This window comes from Miniopterus natalensis, chromosome 5 (assembly GCF_054644295.1).
Source record: "Miniopterus natalensis isolate mMinNat1 chromosome 5, mMinNat1.hap1, whole genome shotgun sequence".
Taxonomy (NCBI): Eukaryota; Metazoa; Chordata; class Mammalia; order Chiroptera; family Miniopteridae; genus Miniopterus; species Miniopterus natalensis.
The window spans coordinates 75,204,381-75,224,085 of NC_142085.1; the positions used below are offsets into that span (position 1 = coordinate 75,204,381).

Consider the following 19,705-nt stretch of genomic DNA (forward strand, 5'->3'; position numbering starts at 1 on the left):
TCAGCCATTCCCCTCACTATGGAAATAACCCTATAATAGTCCAGCAAATAATGTACGTCTTACTGGGGTCATATGAAGATTCTGTAAGATGTCTCATAATGGAGATGGTACTTTGCAGACTGTGTAACAAACCATAAGTGAAATGTCACCGGTCAGGTAGCTCACTGTGTTCTGGTAGTTTGCACCATGATTAAGGCTTGTTTTTTCCCCTTAAGTGCTAAGTGTCCAAGTATGAGTTTACATAGGAGAACCGGGCTCTGAGAACAAAGGAGCAGATAAGAATCTGGATTTACGTAGTGCTATTTGTGATTCCTCAGAATACAAAGAGGCCTAATTGGTCCTTGGGAATCAGAAACAGGTGAGCCTTCACTGGCCGTTCTGAACGTTCTGTAAAATAAATCCTGGCATCTGAAATGAGGGAACTGTAATTGAACACCCCCATCAGTGGATTTTCTATTTTTATGTACAGACTCAAGACTTTTCTTTCTTTTTTTAAAAAGATGTATCTTTACTGTTGAAAGTATTACAGATGTTCCCTTTTTTCCCCATTGACCCCCTCTGCCCCACATCCATTCCCTGCCAAGCAGAGAAAGACAAATATCAAGACTTTTCTTTAGCTGGCCTCTCTTGTGGCAGTCCACGGTGAGGGTGGTAGTTGATGGGGCGGGGGAGGACACCAAATTTTCAGAGCCACAAGGGAGGCTGGAAAAGCAGGAAACAGGATTGTTGGGAAAGACTTAGGCCAGTCTTGATCTCCCACTTGAGGCTAACCACACCGTCAGCTAAAGCACAGTTGGAATCTAGCTGCTAAGACGAAGGCTGCTAAGACTGCTAGCCACCCATTTCCAAGTAGAGGCTGTTAGAATTGGAAGAGGCGATGGAGAGATCCCCATCTGGCAGGGAAGACGCTGAGGCTTCTAGAGAGCACAAGTGTCTGAGCCAGGACAAAAGAAGAGAGCTCATTGCCTTAGACTACTGCTCTTCTCACTGGCCTCCCTCGTATTTCCAAAAGTGTTTGCTTTCAGAGCTCTTTCATATGCCTACTCAGTGTGTCCTTCCCATCTTTTTGAAGTAGCCTAGGAAAATCAGAACCGTCCTAGTATCTTGTGAATAGAAACTACACTCCAAAAAGAGCTAAGTAACATGCCCAGGGTTGTACCCTTCATTTGTTGGCCAAAACGAAACCACAAACCTCTAAGTTGGGCCCGAGTTCTCGTAATAGACCCATTGCCTTCTGTGACGCCGTGATCTTTCCTTATTGCTGTCACACTTAACCAGAGCAGGGATGTGCTCAGACGCCCTGAGCTTTCCGCTGGCCAGGCCCAGCCGCCTTGGCACCCAGCAAGGATGGCTCTGGCTTTCTGGGGATGACTGGGTAGAGCCCGGCCTGAATATGGATATTGGGTCCCTCTGTGTCTCCAGAGAGTGAGGACAACCGCCTCCTGAGGCTGTGAACAGTGGTGACGAGTAAGTGCCCGTGAAGTTGAGAACCTTCATTTCCCAGGTTGATTTGACCCTGTCTTTCAGCCTTTCAGCAGCACCGTTCCTGGTCATCTTGGCCCCGCTCGTGTGTCCCTGCCTTCCCAGGCTGGAACGGAGAGTGCCTCGGTGCCTCCTCTCACACGGGGAAAACAGCAGGATGCCACTAGGATGTCGCGTCACCCTGGTAACAAGGCATCTGTGCAGCCGAAAGAGTTTAGGTGGCGGAGCCAATTACTCCGTTTTCTGCAGTTCAGGAATCTCTCCCACGGATGTTAGGAGAGAAAAAAAGTGCGGTTCCTTTTTTTTTTAACCTTTTAGAAGGAGAGACAGTTTCCTTTAGCTAGAAGCATCTATGTAGTGGGATTTTACCAATAAAGATAATTATAGCAGAATAACAATTACAGTGATTCACATACTTGAACACTTGATACATTTATTGACACATTTCTCCTTCTTCCATGTGAACATTTTCAGCAGCCTTCAGGATCCCCGCTTGCCATCGCTGAGTTCTGTGGGCACCCACACATCATGGACTTTGCAGACTCACTAAGGCGCTGCCTGGATTCAGGGCATTTACAGCCCAGCCTGTTGGAAATGGCTGTTTGTGGTCTCGGATGGATACGAATGCAGAGAATGATAATATCAGGCCGACTTATGTTAACACCCAGGAGACAGGATCTAGACAGTCCTCCTGGTTGAGTCAGAGCTCTCAGTCCTTTCCTGTCCCATTTTCATGCCCTTGAGTGGATTGTTGTCAGGCAGCTTGTACTGTCCAAGCTCTACCACCTTTTAGTCCTTAATTATTCCAAGTGACCAAGAGAACCGTCTGCTACTTCCTTTTCTCTTCAGTGCATAAAAAAAAAATTGTGGGCCTATTTGTTTTTCTTCCAGTCCACGTTTCATGTAGGAAGGTCATGTGATTAGGTAACAGATTTGATATTACCTTGAGAGGAAGAAAGTATCCTTTAGCTGATGTATTGTTACAAGTACAGCTGCCTTAAGGGCGACTGGGCTGCGAGGCGGTTTCAAACAGGCTGAAGGGTAACTAGTGCCCAATGTCAAATCGCGCCTTTAAAACTCACCTTATCCTGAGAACAGCCTGGTCTTCACGTCAGATAGTGCCAGAGCTGAAGCTGTCGAGCAGCAGATTAATGTAGCTCTTACTCAGCCGACTCCTCAGGCTGGCAGAGAGAAATTCAGATTCTGGAATATGTTTAAAGCAGACAGCAAATAAGGAACTGAAGCAGCCTTTCTGGCTTTCACCCAAGGCGTATTTTACAAATGCGCTTGGAGTGCAGAATCTATTGGGATAGTCAGTCGTTGAAACACCACCGACGTATTACTGCTGGGAAAAGTTGCTGTTTATGGGAAAATAAAATTTTACATCATTGTTCTCTATCTGATGCTTTCGGCCAAAAGGAATTGCTTAAGGGGAGTGATCTCTATACGTGGAGGGCTGAACGCAATTTTTAATGCCCATGGAGAAAGAATTGCGAGCTCTTCACAGGGGCCAGAGACTGCAACTTCAGGCTATAAAAAGGTGTCTTCTTTTTCCCAGTCGTATTGAGGTATAATTGACAAAAAAATTTGAACCTGTTTAAGGTGTGCAGTGTGAAGATTTGATATTTGTATACACTGTGAAATGATTTCCACCATCAAGTTAACACATCCAGCACCTCACGTAGTTAGATTTTTCATGTGTGGTGGGAACACTTGAGGTCTACACCCTTAGCAGATTTCAAGTATACAATACAGCAGTGTTAACTGTAGTCACCATGCTATGCCCCAGAACTCACGCATTTTCTAAGTTTCTGCTGGGAGTACAAACATTTCCGCTTTCCCCACACACCAGCCTTTGGCAACCATTATTCTACTCTCTCTTCCTGTGACTTTGACTTTTTTAGATTCCACATATGAGTGAGCTTATACAGTATTTATCTTTCTGCCTCTGGCTTATTTCATTTAACATAATGTTTTCTGGGTTCATCCGCGTTGTTGCAAATGACACAGTTTCCTTCTTTATGGCTGAATAATATTCCGTTGTTTATCTATCTGTCATATCTATCTGGAGATCTAGGTGATAGATGATAGATAGATAGGTAGGTAGGTAGGTAGATAGATAGATAGATAGATAGATAGATAGATAGATAGATAGATGATAGATAAATATCACATTTTCTTTATCCATCCATCTTTTGATGGACTTAAGTGGTCTCCGTAATTTGGCTATTTTGAACAATGCTGTGATAAACATGGGAATGTAGATATTTCTTTGAGGTACTGATTTCGTTTCCTTTGTGTATATACCCAGAAATAGGATTGCTATATTTAATTTTTTGAGGACCCTCCACACTATTTTTTTATAATGGCTATGCCAGTTTACATTCCCACCTACAGTGCACAGAGGTTCCCTTTTCTCAACATCCTTGCCAAAACTTATCTCTTGTGTTTTGATAGTAGCCACCCAAACAGGTCTGAGATGATAACCTCACTGTCGTTTTTATTAGCATTTTCCTGTTGATTAGTGATGTTGAACACTTTTTTTATGTACCTGTTGGCCATTTTTGTATGTCATCTTTGGAAAACTATCTATTCAGAGTCCTTGCCCATTTTTAATTAGATTATCTGTTTTGTTTTTCTGCTATTGAGTTTTATGAGTTCCTTATATATTTTGGACATTAACGTCTATCAGATATAAAGTTTGAAAATAATTTCTCCCATTCTGTAGGTTGCCTTTTCATTTCGTTGATTATTTCTTCTGCTGTGCAGAGCCTTTTTAGTCTGATATCGTCCCAACTTGTTTATTTTTGCTTTTGTTGCCTGTGCTTTGTTGTCATATCCAAAAAATCGTCACCAAGGCCAATGTCAAGGAGCTTTTCTCCTATGTTTTCTTCTAAGAGTTTTATAGTTTAAGTCTGTAATCCATTTCAAGTTAATTTTTGTGAGTGATGTAAGATAGGAATCTAAAAAGTACAATTTTGGCCTATAATATAAATACAATTAAAAATTATTTAGAAAATAAGAGAATACACAAATAATACACCCTGAGAAACAAAGTAATGTTTTCAAGTTGTGAGATATGTTCTTTCTATAGAAAATTCCAATGCCTAGAAAATACAGTTGTTGACAGACAATGCCATGTTACTGGAACTATGAGGTAGGTTTTATTACATCCCTACTTTGTAGATAAGATTGAGGCCTACAGAGGGTAAAGCCCAGTAATAACTGGTAAAAGTCTGAATTCTAACTCTTAACAGTTGGCTGTAAAAGTCAGATCACCTGGAGATAATAAATCCTAATATTTGGATTATTTTCTTCTGAGTGTATGCAATGAAAATTAGGTCACATCCTATGTAATATTTTGTAACTTTCTACTTTCACTTACTATGATATAAAACTTTTTTTCATTAAGAGTTCTTTAAAAACATTTTAAGAGCCATTAAAATTCCGTCAAATTAATGTACCGTAGGGAAAAAAAAGTCATGTTAATATTTTCCTCATTCATAACAGTTATGATTCTACCAGTTGGTCAGAAATGGGCATAAAACCCTGGAGATCTCCTCTTTGAAGGTATGGTGTCGGGTTTTTAATTTAATATGCCATTGTAATACTAGTAAGGTAGTCTACTTATTTAGTAGATGATTTCACAAGGACATTCATTACCAGTTGATTGTGAGCCAAGGAGGGTTAATAAATTGTCCTCCACAGTTATTTGTCAATATTCCTAACCACCTGCGTAAGCAGCCACTGTACCCTGCGTGATGGGGGTGGGAGGCTCTCGCCCTACCAGGAGGGGTGCTGGGAGGGCCAGTAGGGCCCCACGGAAGCGTGAAGGAGGGCGGCAACTGTGCAGACAGTGGACGTGAAGACAGGACCTGAGCATGTGTGCGATGAGCTGTCCTTAGCCTTGAATGGCGCAGTTTTCCTTGGCCCTGAGGACTCAGCTTTAGGTACTGGCCTTCCCCTTTCCGTGTATTCACACTAGCCTGATGCTTAGCTTCTATATCTTGGGCTAAATTTGACACTTTAAGGCTTGATGTTTTATTGCTGTAGATAAAAAGTCAATAAAAGAGTGAAGGATACAGACTCTTACATTTTCTGGGACCTGCCGGCCTGCACATTTTATGTCCGAGTTTGCTATTCGGACGGAAGCAGGTCTTGATTGTACTTGTCCTAAGAGAAGGGGGGGGGTTTGCACTGGCTTTCATGTGCTGGGTTGTTTTGGGGGAGAACCTAAGACAGATGGGAGATTAAATTTTTTTTATTACTTTGGTTAATTTTCAGGGATGCCTGTGCTTATTTCCATGTTGTAAATGCCTTTCCCTTCCCTTTTAGCTTCTTGTGATGAAGGTGCTCATCTTTAATTTTTTTCAAAGACAAACAAGTTCTAGGGATGCAATGTACAATCTGGTGACTGTAGTTAATACTATATTGTATGTTTGAAAGTTACTGAGAGAGTTGATCTTAAAGCTCTGTGAGGTGATGGATATTAATAAGCTTATTGTGGTGCTCATTCTGAAATATTATGTATATGAAATCAGTATGATGTAGACCTTAAACTTATACAATGTTATGTGTCAGTTGTATCTCAATAAAACTGGGGGAAATTTTCAAAATGAGTAAAAATTTACTCTTTTTTATAAATTGTTTTCTTGGCCAATAGTATTTTGTATTTTTTAAATATTGCAAGAATATTAGGTGAAAATTTTAAAATAAAAACCTCGTTCTATGATAATGTAACAAAATATTTTTTATATTTATGTTACTTCTATTCTTTTGCAGCTTATTTTTAAAATTGGACACATCAAATAGAAAAGAAAATCTAGATAGTATTTAAAATTTTTCAGATGATTGGTAAGCCTACTTAATTGCCAGTAGTTGTCCATTTGTTACAAAAACAAATGCATAACCCATGGACACAGACAATAGTGCAGTGAAGGCCTGGGGAGGGGACAGGAGCAGGGTGGAGGGGTCAATGGGGGAAAAAAGAAGGACATTTGTAATACTTTCAACAATAAACATAAATTTTTAAAAAATCTGTTAGAACAGTGAAGTCCATAATGTAACTGAAGGTTGGTTTTCTTTATGGATAAGAACAGTGGGTGTAATAGCTATAAAGAATGCCTAGATCACCTATGTAAGTACCAGAAAGAAATGGAAGAAAGTGAGTTCCATATTTTATATTTTGTCTCTATGCATGCAAATTCACTCACCTTTTTGAGTTGAACAAGAGAAGGAAACACAATTTGATGGCTATTTTTGTGAGGAGCCAATGGCTTTGTAGCTTTAAAATATATTTTCTTTAGGTTATGCTGGTATTCTCTAGAGTTATTATATAAAAATTGATACAAATAGCAAGTCTTAAAAAAAGAAAAAGAAAAGCTCTCTCACACCACTGTCTGGAAATACCCATCATCAATATTCAACCCAGCTCTTTCTTAGATAGTGCCCTAATTGATTTTCATTGCTGTATATCCCTTGTACTGTTCAGATTTTTTAATGTATACATATGCCTTTTATAATATAATGATAGATAATAAAAGTTTATATCTTGAGGGAAAATATGAGCATAACCATGTTATATTATTTAGGATTCTTTTCAATAGATTGAATCATATAAAACTGCCAATACACAACCCTTTTCAATCTACAAAGATGGGAATTTCACTTGCTCAACTTAACAATTGCACTAGGCTTGTTAAGGAATCTTGAAGGCCTACAGGAGAAAGGGATTTTATGTCATTGACAGCTGTATCTCTAGGGTCTAAAACAGTTCCTGAAGGATAACGCTAATCTTTGTTATGAAAAATAATTTTTTTAAAAACGGAGTTGAAAATAGAAATGAAATGGAAATATTTTAACTGTACGGCAGAGAAAATCAATTAAGGAACCAATTCAGTACCAATCCTCTCCATGGAATGGCTCCGGCAAAGCTTAGTCAAGGAAAATCCATCAGTGTTGGTACAAACTGTTTAAAGCTTCAGTATTCAGAAGCATGCAAAATAACATTTGTAATATCACAACAAGGAGGTGAAAAACCTTTTGTACTCAAGTTAGGAAAGGTCGTGACGACTAGGAAAATGATGGCTGTAGCTTGAACCCGGCAGCTGGCTCCAGAGCCTCACTTTTTCCAGCCATCTAAACTGCCCATAGGTTCTCAACTGCATACCAACTGTCAAATATAATGCATCACTTCGTGCAGGACCAGTCAAAATAAGATAATTTACATGACTTGTTCGATGCCTGTCCCCAGTCTTTTCACCTGGAGGACATTTGGATTGCTGTTATTTACTTATTTTTAAAATTTATTTTTAAATTACAGTTGACATACAATATTATGTTAGTTTCAGGTATACAGCATAGTGACTGGACATTTCTATGCCTTGCAAAGTGATCACCCCAATAAAGCTAGTACCCATCTGGCATAATTACATAGTTATTACAATATTATTGACTATACTTCCTCTGCTGCACTTTACTCTGGCTTGCTATTTTTAAAGCAGTGTGCCATAGGGCGGGGGGCATGGTGGAGGGGAACTGACTGCTGGTTTAGACATTGTGGTGGAGGCCTAGGATCATAGGTTTTGAAGACAGGTGGTCTAAGTTTAAATCACAACTCTAACATTTACAAACATGTGGCCTTGAGCAGATAATCTAACCGCTTAGTTTTGTTAACCAATCTTTACTTTCAAAAGTTATAATTAAATAAAATAGTGAGTGTGGATGTGTGTAGCTTGGCACTTTGCACATAGAAGCCACTGGTTTTCAACCAGAGTCATGATTGTTATGTGAAGGAATTCAGCTATTGAATACATGGCTTAGATAACTGAATCCGAGACTTGGAGAGCATCAGCAGACCTTAGAAATCTAAGGTACCTTTGCGCTCCTTCCCATGAGGTGCGTCAAAGGGGAATCAGCCTCACATTCAGGAAAGCATTTGGTTTTACTTGAAGTCCATGTTTGTGCACGTATTGAAAGGTAATTTTTGGTAAATCCTAGCTTTTCGCCTGTTCATCTATTTTGATTTCCCTTTGCCCATTGGTATCTTCCGGCCCAGGGAAGCTGATCTGTGAACCGTGATAATGCAGTTAAGGAAATCGGCTCAGTCTCCCTGACGTGACCAGACACCGCGTCTCAGGATGCTGTCTCCCTTGTCCATGTGCAGCACTGCTGATCCTTCTTCTTTAGGAAGTAATGGCATTCAGGACATGAAACCTGGGGCCCCTGCCTTTATTAAGTTAGGCAAGGCTGCATTGGCACATGCCTGTGCATAAAAAACAATCGCTTAATGTAATTGATTATTGGTTTTTCCTATTCCCTTTTCCCAATGAGGTAGCATCTAGAAAGATCAGAAAACGGTGTATTCTAGCACAGCATGTGCAGAGGGCACTGAGTGTGTGCCATGCTGCCTCTTCGTTGTCAATTTCATTCTTAGACCCGTTGACGGGCGCTGTTACTCTCGTCTGTTAAAATCACCTTTAAGAAATCAGGCAGCAGGGTTTTCATGGTGTCACAGAGCATGCAGTGGAATCAGTTGTGCTTCATTCATTTCCTGCATTTGTTCCTTTCCCATCGAAGTCAGGATCTGAGGCTTGTGACGCTGATCTAGGACCACTAGGCCTGCGGGGATGAGAGGCCTTGGATCCTGAGGAGAGTCAGCATCCCCCACACCTTCCACACACATGCATGCACTGCACACACGCACATGAAGCTACCGTCCATCCTAGAGGAACCCTAAGCCCGGGGAACATGGCCTTCTGCTCTGAGGCAGACACTAAAGTTTCTGCCATGTTGGGCAGGGTCCTTTCCCCTGAGAGCAGGGGTATTAACATGGGATCCATGTGGAGTTGGGATTTGGCTGGTGGGGCTGTGAGTTGCCTGAAGTTATTTTCATGGAAATGGGTCTTTTGCCAGGTTTTTGTGCATTTATAATCCCGAAAAGATTGAGAAACAGCTTTGCTCTGATCTTTTGAGACCAGAGTGTGTTGGAAGGAATTTGGTCTTGGGCGTCAGATGGATTTGGGTTTGAATCATTTCCAACAGATTTTAGCTGTGTGGCCTTGACATGACCAAAGAGGCTATGAAATCTTTCTGAACCCCCATTTTCTGAACCATAAAACAAGGTTAAGAATGGCTATTTTAAGATTGTAATGACAGGTAGACTAAATAGAGAAATGATCAATGTTAATTTTCTTTTTCTCCCTTTCATTTCACAAATAAAATGAAAGCAGCTATCTCTTATTCTTTGCCAGATCTTCCTGAGCATCCATCATTCTTTGCACACAGTAGGTGCTCAAATGTTGGTTGAATGGCTGGTTGAGTGGGTGAGTGCCTTGGTTCAGTGCCCAGATGAAATCTCTCAGCCTGTTTCCTCAAAGCACTTATTTTCTAAGAGAGGTCTTGGTGTTATGATTGGTTTTGCTAAGACAACCCTCCCAGTACAGTTAACCCATGTCCTGTGTAAAATCTTTCTGGATATGATGGCAAGAGTAGACCTGCTTATCCTGTGCTGAAATCATCATCTATGCTGGGCCTTTGCCTGCATCAGGGCTCGGCAAACTACAGCCAGTAGCCCAAAGCTGGCCTGTTGCCTGTTCTTGTAAATAAAATTTTATTGGAACATATTTTCGCTCATTGATTTATGTATCATCTATGATTGCTTTTGAGCTATGGCAGAGTTGAGTAGTTAGGGCAGAGACTATAGATAGACTGCAAAGCCTAAAATATTTATTATCTGCCTCTTTGTGGAAAAAGTTTGCCAACCCTGGCTATATATCATCTGTACTCCTTACCATAACTCTGAAGGATTGGTCTTAAGATACCCTTTTTATGGATTGAAAAGCTAAAACCAGAGCTAAACATCGTGACTGAGATTGCACAACTTATATACATGGTTAGGGTTTGAATCCAGGGCTGTGTGATTCCCCAGCCCCTATTCTTTTCACTAAACACTGATACCTTTCAACTTAGCCAAAACCTAGCTGAACCGGTTACATCTTCCAGTCCTGCCCGGTGACCATGACTGTCATGGAGAGCAGTTCAGTGATGTCCCCTGGAATCATGGTTCAACCCGGCAGTCCTGGCTTTTGTCCACAGCCTGGCTCACGTCTGCAGTGTAAATTGTGTGAATGTATAAATAAGTAGGTGAGAGAGTGGAATGAGGGTTTCAAGGACTAACACTGCAGATGGCAGAGTAACACGAGTACGCACCAGCTTATATGCGGACTTAATGGTGCGTCCCAAGGGTCAGCAGGTGCAACATTCCCAGGAGCGTCCTTGTTGCTGCTGAACGTGGCTTCTACTCTTGTTAGGTGCCCTTGGTGAGTAATATGCAATATTTGTGCATTTTCAGCACATAGCCACCCAGCAGAGACTTTCCCTGCTCCCAGCTATGGGAGTATGAGAGCGTTGGCCCTCCACACTTGCTCGCTGGCACTGTGCCCTCACTGGCAGGTCTCACTCTAAATCTGAGATGGAAGTTCTTTCACAGTGAATTAATCCTCATGGAAATTTGACTGTTTCAAGGGTTTACAGATGAAGTTCTGTGGTTCTTTGGTTAATACTCCGTCTGCCCATTATTCCTACTTCTCACTCGGCTTCACTCTCCCAATTAATATTTCCAAGCTTATGAACTGGTTATGATTAAGTAAAAGAAATGAAATTGGAAAAATCAGCTGTTCCTGCTTTAATTGACTGCATAGCAGTGTTTGCCCCGTAACTGTTACAGGCTGATGATAACAATAACAGCGATAAAATTCTAGCCACCCAACTGGAAGTCACACAGTTGGATAATTTATCCATCTGTCCAAGGATGTATCTAAGGAAAAACGGAGGTAATGCTAATCAGTTGTCACATAAAACTGGGTGTCGTAACATCCAGTCAGTGAGGGGGGAGGTAAGAAGGATTAGGAGGGCGAACCCTCTTTGTTCTGTCTTTGTGACCAGCTTTAGGGAGTGTCTGTGACACTCACTCCGTGTGTCTCGGAGCTGCTAACGGAGGATTCCCTGGGAAAGCAGCGGAGCCGCAGGGTGGACAGGAAGGAATCAGAGCTTCAGTTAACTTCTGCTTCATTGTGTCCTACAGCCGTGACCCTTATTTCTCCGAAGGTGAAATCCCATAGTCTGACGCTGTGGTTTTCACACTCCGTAAAGTCGATGACCCTTTCAGTTTATGGCGAAAATATAAAACGGGTAATAATGGGGCTGCTCTGGTTTAAGTGAGGAAAGAAGAACCTGGTAGAATTAAGTTACATTTCGTTTGTTGTGCCGCTGTAACTCCATGGGGAAATAATGGGTTGATTAAAATTCTTGGTCTGTTGTTTAATTATTTAGAGGGAATGCTTCCAACAGATATGTTTCTCTTTGTAGTCCTTTACTAACATGTTTTAGGGTACAGGGTTTTTTTTGTAGTCTTCACCCAAGGAAATGTTTTTATTGATTCCGGGGGGGGGGGGGGGAGAGGGAGGGAGAGAAACAATGATTGGTTGCCTTCCTTATGTGCCCCGACCAGGGATCAAACCCACAACCTAGGTAGGTGCCTTGACCAGGAATCAAGCCTGCAGCCTTTTTGGTGTACAGGATGATGCTCCAACCGAGCCACCCAACCAGGGTCATGTGTTTTTTTTTAAGCTTTAAAATATCCAAATAGCTCTTCATGTATTTTGTTTGTTTCTTCCATGACACCGGTACTTCCCATTGGTCAAAGTTCTTGATGATTAATGTGTATTTCTGTCCTGGAAATGTGTTTATTAAGAACCCATCAGAAATTCAGATATACCTCTTACTGGAGACGAAAGAGAAAATTTTAAAAATTATAAATGATTATTGAACACTTTGATTTGGGGAGAAATTGGCAAGTTAACAGAATTTCAGTTTATAATTTATAATTGATGCGGCAAGTCAGTGGTGGTGGTGCAGCCACCTCCTAGGTGAGCGAGGGGAATGAGCAAGGCATAGAAATCCGTATGAACGCTGCTTCCTAGGGCTGTTCATCCCACGTGTCCTCGTACGAGCAGTTCTGTTAATTTGGGAAAGAGCAAGGCACGTTCATGGACTGGTGAGGGTCCCATCATGTAATAATTGGTGCACCAAAACAATTGTTTGACAGTCCTTGTGTTTGCTCTTTTTGGAGCCGTACTAAGAAGGGAAGCTGCAGCTGTGCCATCATTTCTGCACAGGTTTTTTTTGGCTGTATTTTTTTGAAGCCCATGTGCATTTTCATGATTGGTTATAGTTTTGTATGTGTGTGCGTGGCAGCACTTGGGGGGTGGGGGGTGTCCATAAGGCTTCTATCACTTGACTGCCAACTTAGCTGAGCTCACATGTCCTTGTTTATGTGTTTGCCAGGGAGAAATGCCTGCTGCCTCTCCAGTTGGCTTTGGAATCCAAGAACGTGAAGCTGGCCCAACATGCCTTGGCAGGGATGCAGGTATGGCTGTCCCTGAGTGCACTGGGGATGACAGAAATTGACAGGCTGCTTTGGCATGGAAAGAGCAAATAGTTAATATTTTAAGTATTAGCTGTTTAAAGACCCAGACAGAATTTGGATTGAACTAGGTAATAACCATAGAGGATAACACGATTTTTAAAAATATTTATCAACATTTCTCTGTGCGCCGCATTATCTTATTGATCTTTTGTCCTCACACACTGATTCATGGGACCCAGCTAAGCCCACACAGAAATGAAGTATTTTATGTGATATCTAACTTTTAGGGGAATAAGGGATCCCAAGAGAGACACCTCAAGTTCCATACAACTCAGAACTTGTATACGCTCAACATCTGTGGTTCTGTGTCATGGAAATTGATGGTAAACCTGAAACATTCTGTTTTGTTTCCTACTCTACACTTAGTTTGAGAAATGTGTTAATGTGTTTTAGTTTCAGAGCAAGATTGGGAAGAAAAGGTAAATTTGGTCTAATAAGAAAAGTTAGATTGCTTGAGCACATTTCCTTCTCTGAGCATTTGTTCGTTTGTGTTTTACACATTGCATAATAGATCTCGTTCCAGCAGTGCGAGGGAGCTGGCTGTCTAAATACATTGACTTTTTAAGTGGTTTATGTTCTAAGTGACAAGCACTGTGAAGTTCAAGCCTGTGGGGGTTACTGGCATGGCCGTAGATCAGCAGCATTTGTAGGATGTCTTTTCACATCAGTATGTACAATTTCATTGGTAGCTCCTAAGTTCAGAGCGGTCCCTAATGACTTTTGAGTTAACACATAAAAAAGTAAGAAACGTATGCTTCTTTTTACCCCCAGTGGATTGGAATTAGGTAAAGTATGTTTTAATATACAATAGCATTAGAAAATTTTAAACATCGTCCATAATGTTATGAAAAACTTTGCTTTTCTCCAAGGTGACTGGGCCAATGATAAAAATGAATGGGAAGTTGTTTTGACCTGCCAGTGATGTTCCTTTTTCTCAAGTCTTGCATAAATTTTCCATTTAGTTACTTCGGGCTTACGTACTTTTGATAACATCAACGATGTGGTAGGCAATGAGCTTTCTCTGACCATTTCTTTTTACCTCCCATTAACTCTAGGCATTTTTCACGGCTTCCTAGTCTTTATCACTGTAATTAATAATGGGTTTGTATATTAACTTTAACTCCGGGCTGCCCTGCATGCACTAGATGATAGTGAAAAAAATCTCTGTCCAGAGAATATAGGCAAAATGTCAGAGAGTCCCGAGAAGATTCTCCTGATCTGCAGTGGCATTCAGCTAAAAGAGGGCTGAATCTGAATCCAAAAGTTCATCACAGCAGCTACTCTACACTGAATTGTCCAAGGACAGATTGAACAGGGATTAATATAAAGCCCTTCACTGGGTTTCAAGGATTCCACTGCCCCGGGACAGGATGGAGGGAGAACAGCTTAACATGAGCCGTTATGAGTGAGAATTAGGGGTTTCTGGGTGAGTCAGCACAGAATATGCCGTGACTTACAGCTAAGCTAAGTTGATCTGAGAATGTGATTAAAGCTACGAATTACTGTTTGTTTGTTTGTTTGTTTGTAGGCAGCAAACACATTCAATTATTTTACATGACTAGAATCCTAGAGGTAGGCCATTTGGGGTTTGGTGCCCGCAGCTGGGTGGACCCACCAAAGACCCCATTTCTTTCTCATATTTTCCTCTGCCATCTTTTTATTTGTTATTATCTTTAAAAGACTTTATTATTTTAGAGCAGTTTTAGGTTTACAATAAAGTTGAGAGGAAGGTGCAGAGAATTCCCATGTACCTCTGCCCCCACACACGCATAGCCTCCCCGTCATCAACATCACTCACCAGAGTGGCACATGGTCTTTTTTAACCAAGGAGGAGCCTACATTGACACATCCTCGCCACCCACAGTCCACAGTTCACCGTAGAGGTAAACCCCTCTTTCGTGTCAGGCCACCCTTGAAGGCTACGTTCCCGCTGGAGGTAAGCAGGAGAGCACCTGTGAAGCTGTGTCACTGAAGGTGCCCAAGGAGTTTAGTGTGGAGGAGAAAAGACGTGGGTGGATGTCACAGCTGACTGTAGATATTTTAGAAGCTTCATCCATGTGGCTCCGGGGAAGGATGGGGGAGCAGAAGCTGCGGGCATGTGGATTTGGGTACAGTCTAAGGAAGGATTTCATGAAAAGCAGGAGTTTTCCTGAACAAGGAAAGGGACGTCCTGTGGGGGGTAACAGCTCCTGGAAAACCTGGTGAAAGTGCGTGTCTTCTTTAGGTTTTTGTAGGACTTGTTTTCTGGTGAATATACATTAAGATTTGTGGATTCATGAGAAATTCCTGGGTAAATGACAGGTCACAGTGGTAAGTGGAAAGGTAAACATCTGAGAAAAGGGACTTGTCTACAAGACCCCTCCTTCCCTGGGACCAGCTCCATTCAGAAAGAGCCTGTGTGAGCTCGACCGTTGGAGGGATGGATTCCCCTCTGCACGCTCGTCCCGCACCTCCGTCACCCAAAGAACCTTTATGCCACTTGTTAGAATGTCACTTGATAAAATTTGTAATGAATTATCTATTAGCAGAAAAAAGACTTGGCCCAAAAACTGTTTACAAAGATTTGGTGCATTTTTTTCTTTTCAATGGCACATAGCAGGAGCTCTTTCCTAATGGCCTCCAGCCATTACCCTCCATCCGTACTGAGAAAAATGACCCTAAGGTACCGCAGAACAAGGCGCAGGCGACCCCTCTCTCTGATCACTCCTTGTGCCTCTGCAGAAGCTTCTGTCAGAAGAGAGGTTTGTATCCATGGAAACGGACTCTGATGAGAAGCAGCTGCTCGATCAGATCCTGAACGCCGTGAAAGTGACGCCGGCCCTCCACGAAGACCTGCAGGTGGAAGTGATGAAGGTCGGTTTGATGTGGCTACCAGTCTGCGTCATTGGCACAGGGACAATCTCTGACTGCCCCCCCCCCCCCCCCCAGTTCTCATTGTTTTCTGGAAAGTGCATATTGGTCATGCTAGCTCACCCTGCGTTTGGAATGTATGGTTGTTATCCTTGCTTATGGGCCCCCAGAGTAACCTTGATTATTGAACAGAAAGGGCAGCTAAGTAAAAAAGTACGATTTCAATACGTCTGTAAGATTTTTGGCCCAATCATGCATATCAAGTGTTAGAAAACATATTGATCGCTTTTCGAGAGAATGTATGTGAGCAGTTCTAGCTTGGGATCGATCTGCTCATTCTGTGCATGTTATAACAAAGCAGAGACCTAATGATGTTTTGACATGCACGAAGGTTTTAGAGTAGTTGGTTTAGGGGAAGGAAGACCATAATTGGGAGCCATATCAGAATCACATCTTTTTTTCCCCATGCTCAAATTTTGTGACCCTGTTTCCCACATTCCAGCTACCATCTCCGTTTGGGGCTGGCATCTCTCCTTCCCCTTGCCCTTTCCCTCCCTTGAGAATCACCGTGATTGATTGATTGGGAGCCCCTTACACCGACTTTGTCTGCTATTAAGTCTCCAAATACTGGAGGCTGAGCTCTGGTGTCATACTGAGAGACACACCTCGCAGATTTCATATTATTCTGGAAATTCTTGCAGGCATACGGCTTTTTGTAGAGTACAGGAATATGTATTAAAAATTAAAATGAGAAAGTACCTGAAGTGTGTCATATCCTGTGAAGAGTGAGCTGGGCAGGAAAGGATGGAAATCTCTTCCCAGAACAGCACCTTGGTCAGAGTAACACAGCTGGAACCACTGGGCTGGCTTTAATAATGCCACCTGCCTGTTTTCTCCCTAGAGGAATGTTTAAGAATAGCTGGTGTCATATAATGATTTCTTCCTGGAAGTGCACTGACGGATTTTTGTCCGGAATAAGAGACTTCCCTCCTCTGGGTTCCAGTTTCTCCACTCAGAGAAGAAAAGCTTGATTTCAGTCATGACATTTTCTTCACGCCCTGGGACTCACGCTAACCCTGTGGATGAGTAATTTAGTGTAGAGCTCTGAAGAGCTCAGACTCCGAGGCCAGCCTGTCTGGGTTTGAATCCTCACTCATTTCCTACCAGATTCATTTCCTTGGACAGATTCCTTAACCACTCTGGCTTGGTCTTCTCATCTGTAAAATGGGGGTAATAGTAGCACCGACCCAGTAGGTTTGCCATGAGGATTAAATAGGGTGATATTTGTAAAGAACTCAGCAAAGTATCTGGCACAAACCAAGTGCTTTCAGAGTGTTATAGTTACCACTACTCTTCCTACTTGTGCCACTGCTGCTGAGTCAGAATCGCAGTGGAAGTCACGGGAAACATTGAGCATCTCAGAGCTGGCTGGTCTTGAACCGCTCACTCGTCTTCAGCTCTCTTAGATTCGGTAATATACAGGTTTGCCCTGTCCTTTGGCATATGTTTGTCAGTTGTGCAGTTATAGGAACCAGAGAGCACCCACCTCCAGACTTGTACTTCTCCACTCCCTCTGGGCCACTGTTGCGAGAGAGAAGCGAGGCCCGGTGCCGTGGTAATTGCTTTTACGAATTCCTAGCCTAGCCTGCTGAGTCCTTCGTCTGCTACTAAGTAAGTCTCCAGATACTGGAGACTGAGCTCTGGTGTCATACTGAGAGACACACCTCCCAGATTTCATATTATTCTGGAAATTCTCCCAGGCATACAGCTTTTTATAGAGTACAGGAGTATGTATTAAAAATTAAAATGAGAAAGTACCTGTTTTTCTAGGAGCTGTGGAGAAGCAGGATGTTTAAATGGTTATGTCCACATTAATACCTGTTTTGAAACTTATACTTGCTTTAGAAAAATAACAGCCCAGTGGTGCCTTCTGCTTGCTTTGCTGAGGACAGGAGCTGACACATGTTAACTCTACTGGAAATCCTGGAAAACCATCTTAATGGACTTTTTAATGGCACCATAATAGACCATGGTATTTGTAGTTAAGGTCTGGAAAGAAATCAGCCGTTGTCAGAAAAAAGAAAAACAACAATCTGGGCTGCCATTCTTTACAATTAGATTTCCAAAATACTTAAAAAGATAAGGGCTTTTGTTGCATGCTATTATTTTAAACTAGTTCAACATTGAAATTGGAAAAAAATATTTTTAATGTAAGCATAATTGGTATACAATACAGTGTTAGTTACCTTAGTTTCAGGGGTACAATACAGTGATTAGACATTTTTATACCTTACAATGTGATCTCCTCACTAGTTCTAGCATTCATCTGTCACTGTGCAAACTTATCACAAGATTATTGACTGTATTCCCTTTCGCCTTTTTCACTCATTCCCCCACTGGCAACCATTGGGTTGGTCTAAGTTTCTGTGAGTCTGTTTTTGTTTGGTTTTGTTCTGTTTATTTGTTTGTTTGTTTGTTTGTTTTGATTACACATGTAAGTAAAATCACACAGTATTTGTCTTTCTCTGTCTGATTTATTTCACTTAGCATAATACCCTCTAAGTACATCTGTGTTGTTGCAAATGGCAAGATTTCATTCTTTTTTCTTGCTGTGTGATATTCCATTTTGCATATATACCATTTGTCTTTATATTTATCCATTTGTCTGTTGATGGGCACCTAGGTTGCATCCATATCTTGTCTATTGTAAATAATGCTGCAGTGAACACGGGTGCATATATCTTTTTGAATTAGTGTTTTCATTATCTTTACATAAAGACTCAAAAGTGGAATTGCTGGGTCATATAGTAAATCTATTTTTAGTTTTTTGATGAATCTCCATACTGTTTTCTATAGTGACTGCACCAATTTGCAGTCCCATAGGTACAGTGCACAAGGTCAGTTCACAGCAAACCTAGCCTTAAGCTGATGTTTTTGGTACTACATTTTATTTTAGACAGACATTTTTGGCATAGAGCTAGAAAATTAATGATGAGACAACTATACTTTAGAGTGGTATGATTGTTAGTATCAGATGAAACTTTGGAGATGGTGGCCTGACTGTGATTGCCCGCAAGTGAGTGCTCTATGATCTTTCCAATTTCTCAGATTTAGATTAGTTGTTTGGGTATGAAGAGATATATCCAAAGTATAGCATTTCTGGCTTAAAGATAATAAGTTTTACACCCATTCTCTATGAAGGAGGAATTTCTATATTTACTGTAGGTCATCTGCAGAAGTGTGCACCCCTTTAACTTGTAATTCTGTAATACTTGTAATGACCCAAGTAAAAACTCTTAAGTCCTTGTTCTGCTAATATCATTATGACATTAAAATGCCTTATGACCCAGCGATTCCACTTCTGGGAATTTATCTGAAGAAACTAGAAACATTAACTCAAAAGAATATATGCACCCCCATGTTCGTTGCAGCGTTATTTACAACAACCAAGATTTGGAAGCAGCCCAAGGGTCCATCAGTAAATGAGCAGATAAAAAAGCTGTGGTACATTTACACAATGGAATACCACTCTGCCATAAAAAGGGAGAAAATTTTACCCTTTGTGACAGCATGGATTAACCTGGAAAACATTATGCTGAGTGAAATAAGCCAGTCATAGAAAGACAAGTACCATATGATTTCATTCATATGTGGAATCTAATGAACAAACTGAACTGTCAAGCAAAATAGAGACAGACTTAGAGATAGAGAGCAGGCGGACAGTTCTTGGGGGAAGTGGGGGGAGGGGTTGAGCTATAAAGAAAAAAGAGAACTCATGGAGATGGACACAGCAGTGTGGTGATTGTGGGGATGGGGGGTGGAGGTGGAAGGGGCTGTAGAGGGGATAAATGGTGGTGGAAAAATAAATTTAATTAATTAAAAAAG

The 19,705-nt window shown here is 41.4% G+C and overlaps 1 protein-coding gene across 2 annotated transcripts in view; it reads left to right on the forward strand.

Annotated features, from left to right (window-relative positions):
* The window catches only part of ARFGEF3 (ARFGEF family member 3), a 116,170-nt gene that overhangs the window by 15,479 nt on the left and 80,986 nt on the right, over positions 1-19,705 (forward strand). For both annotated transcript variants that reach the window (XM_087817641.1, XM_087817640.1), the window contains exons 3-4: positions 12,829-12,910; positions 15,692-15,823. In XM_087817641.1, coding sequence (XP_087673767.1) covers positions 12,829-12,910; positions 15,692-15,823 — 214 coding nt within the window. The remainder of the gene's footprint in view (positions 1-12,828; positions 12,911-15,691; positions 15,824-19,705) is intronic.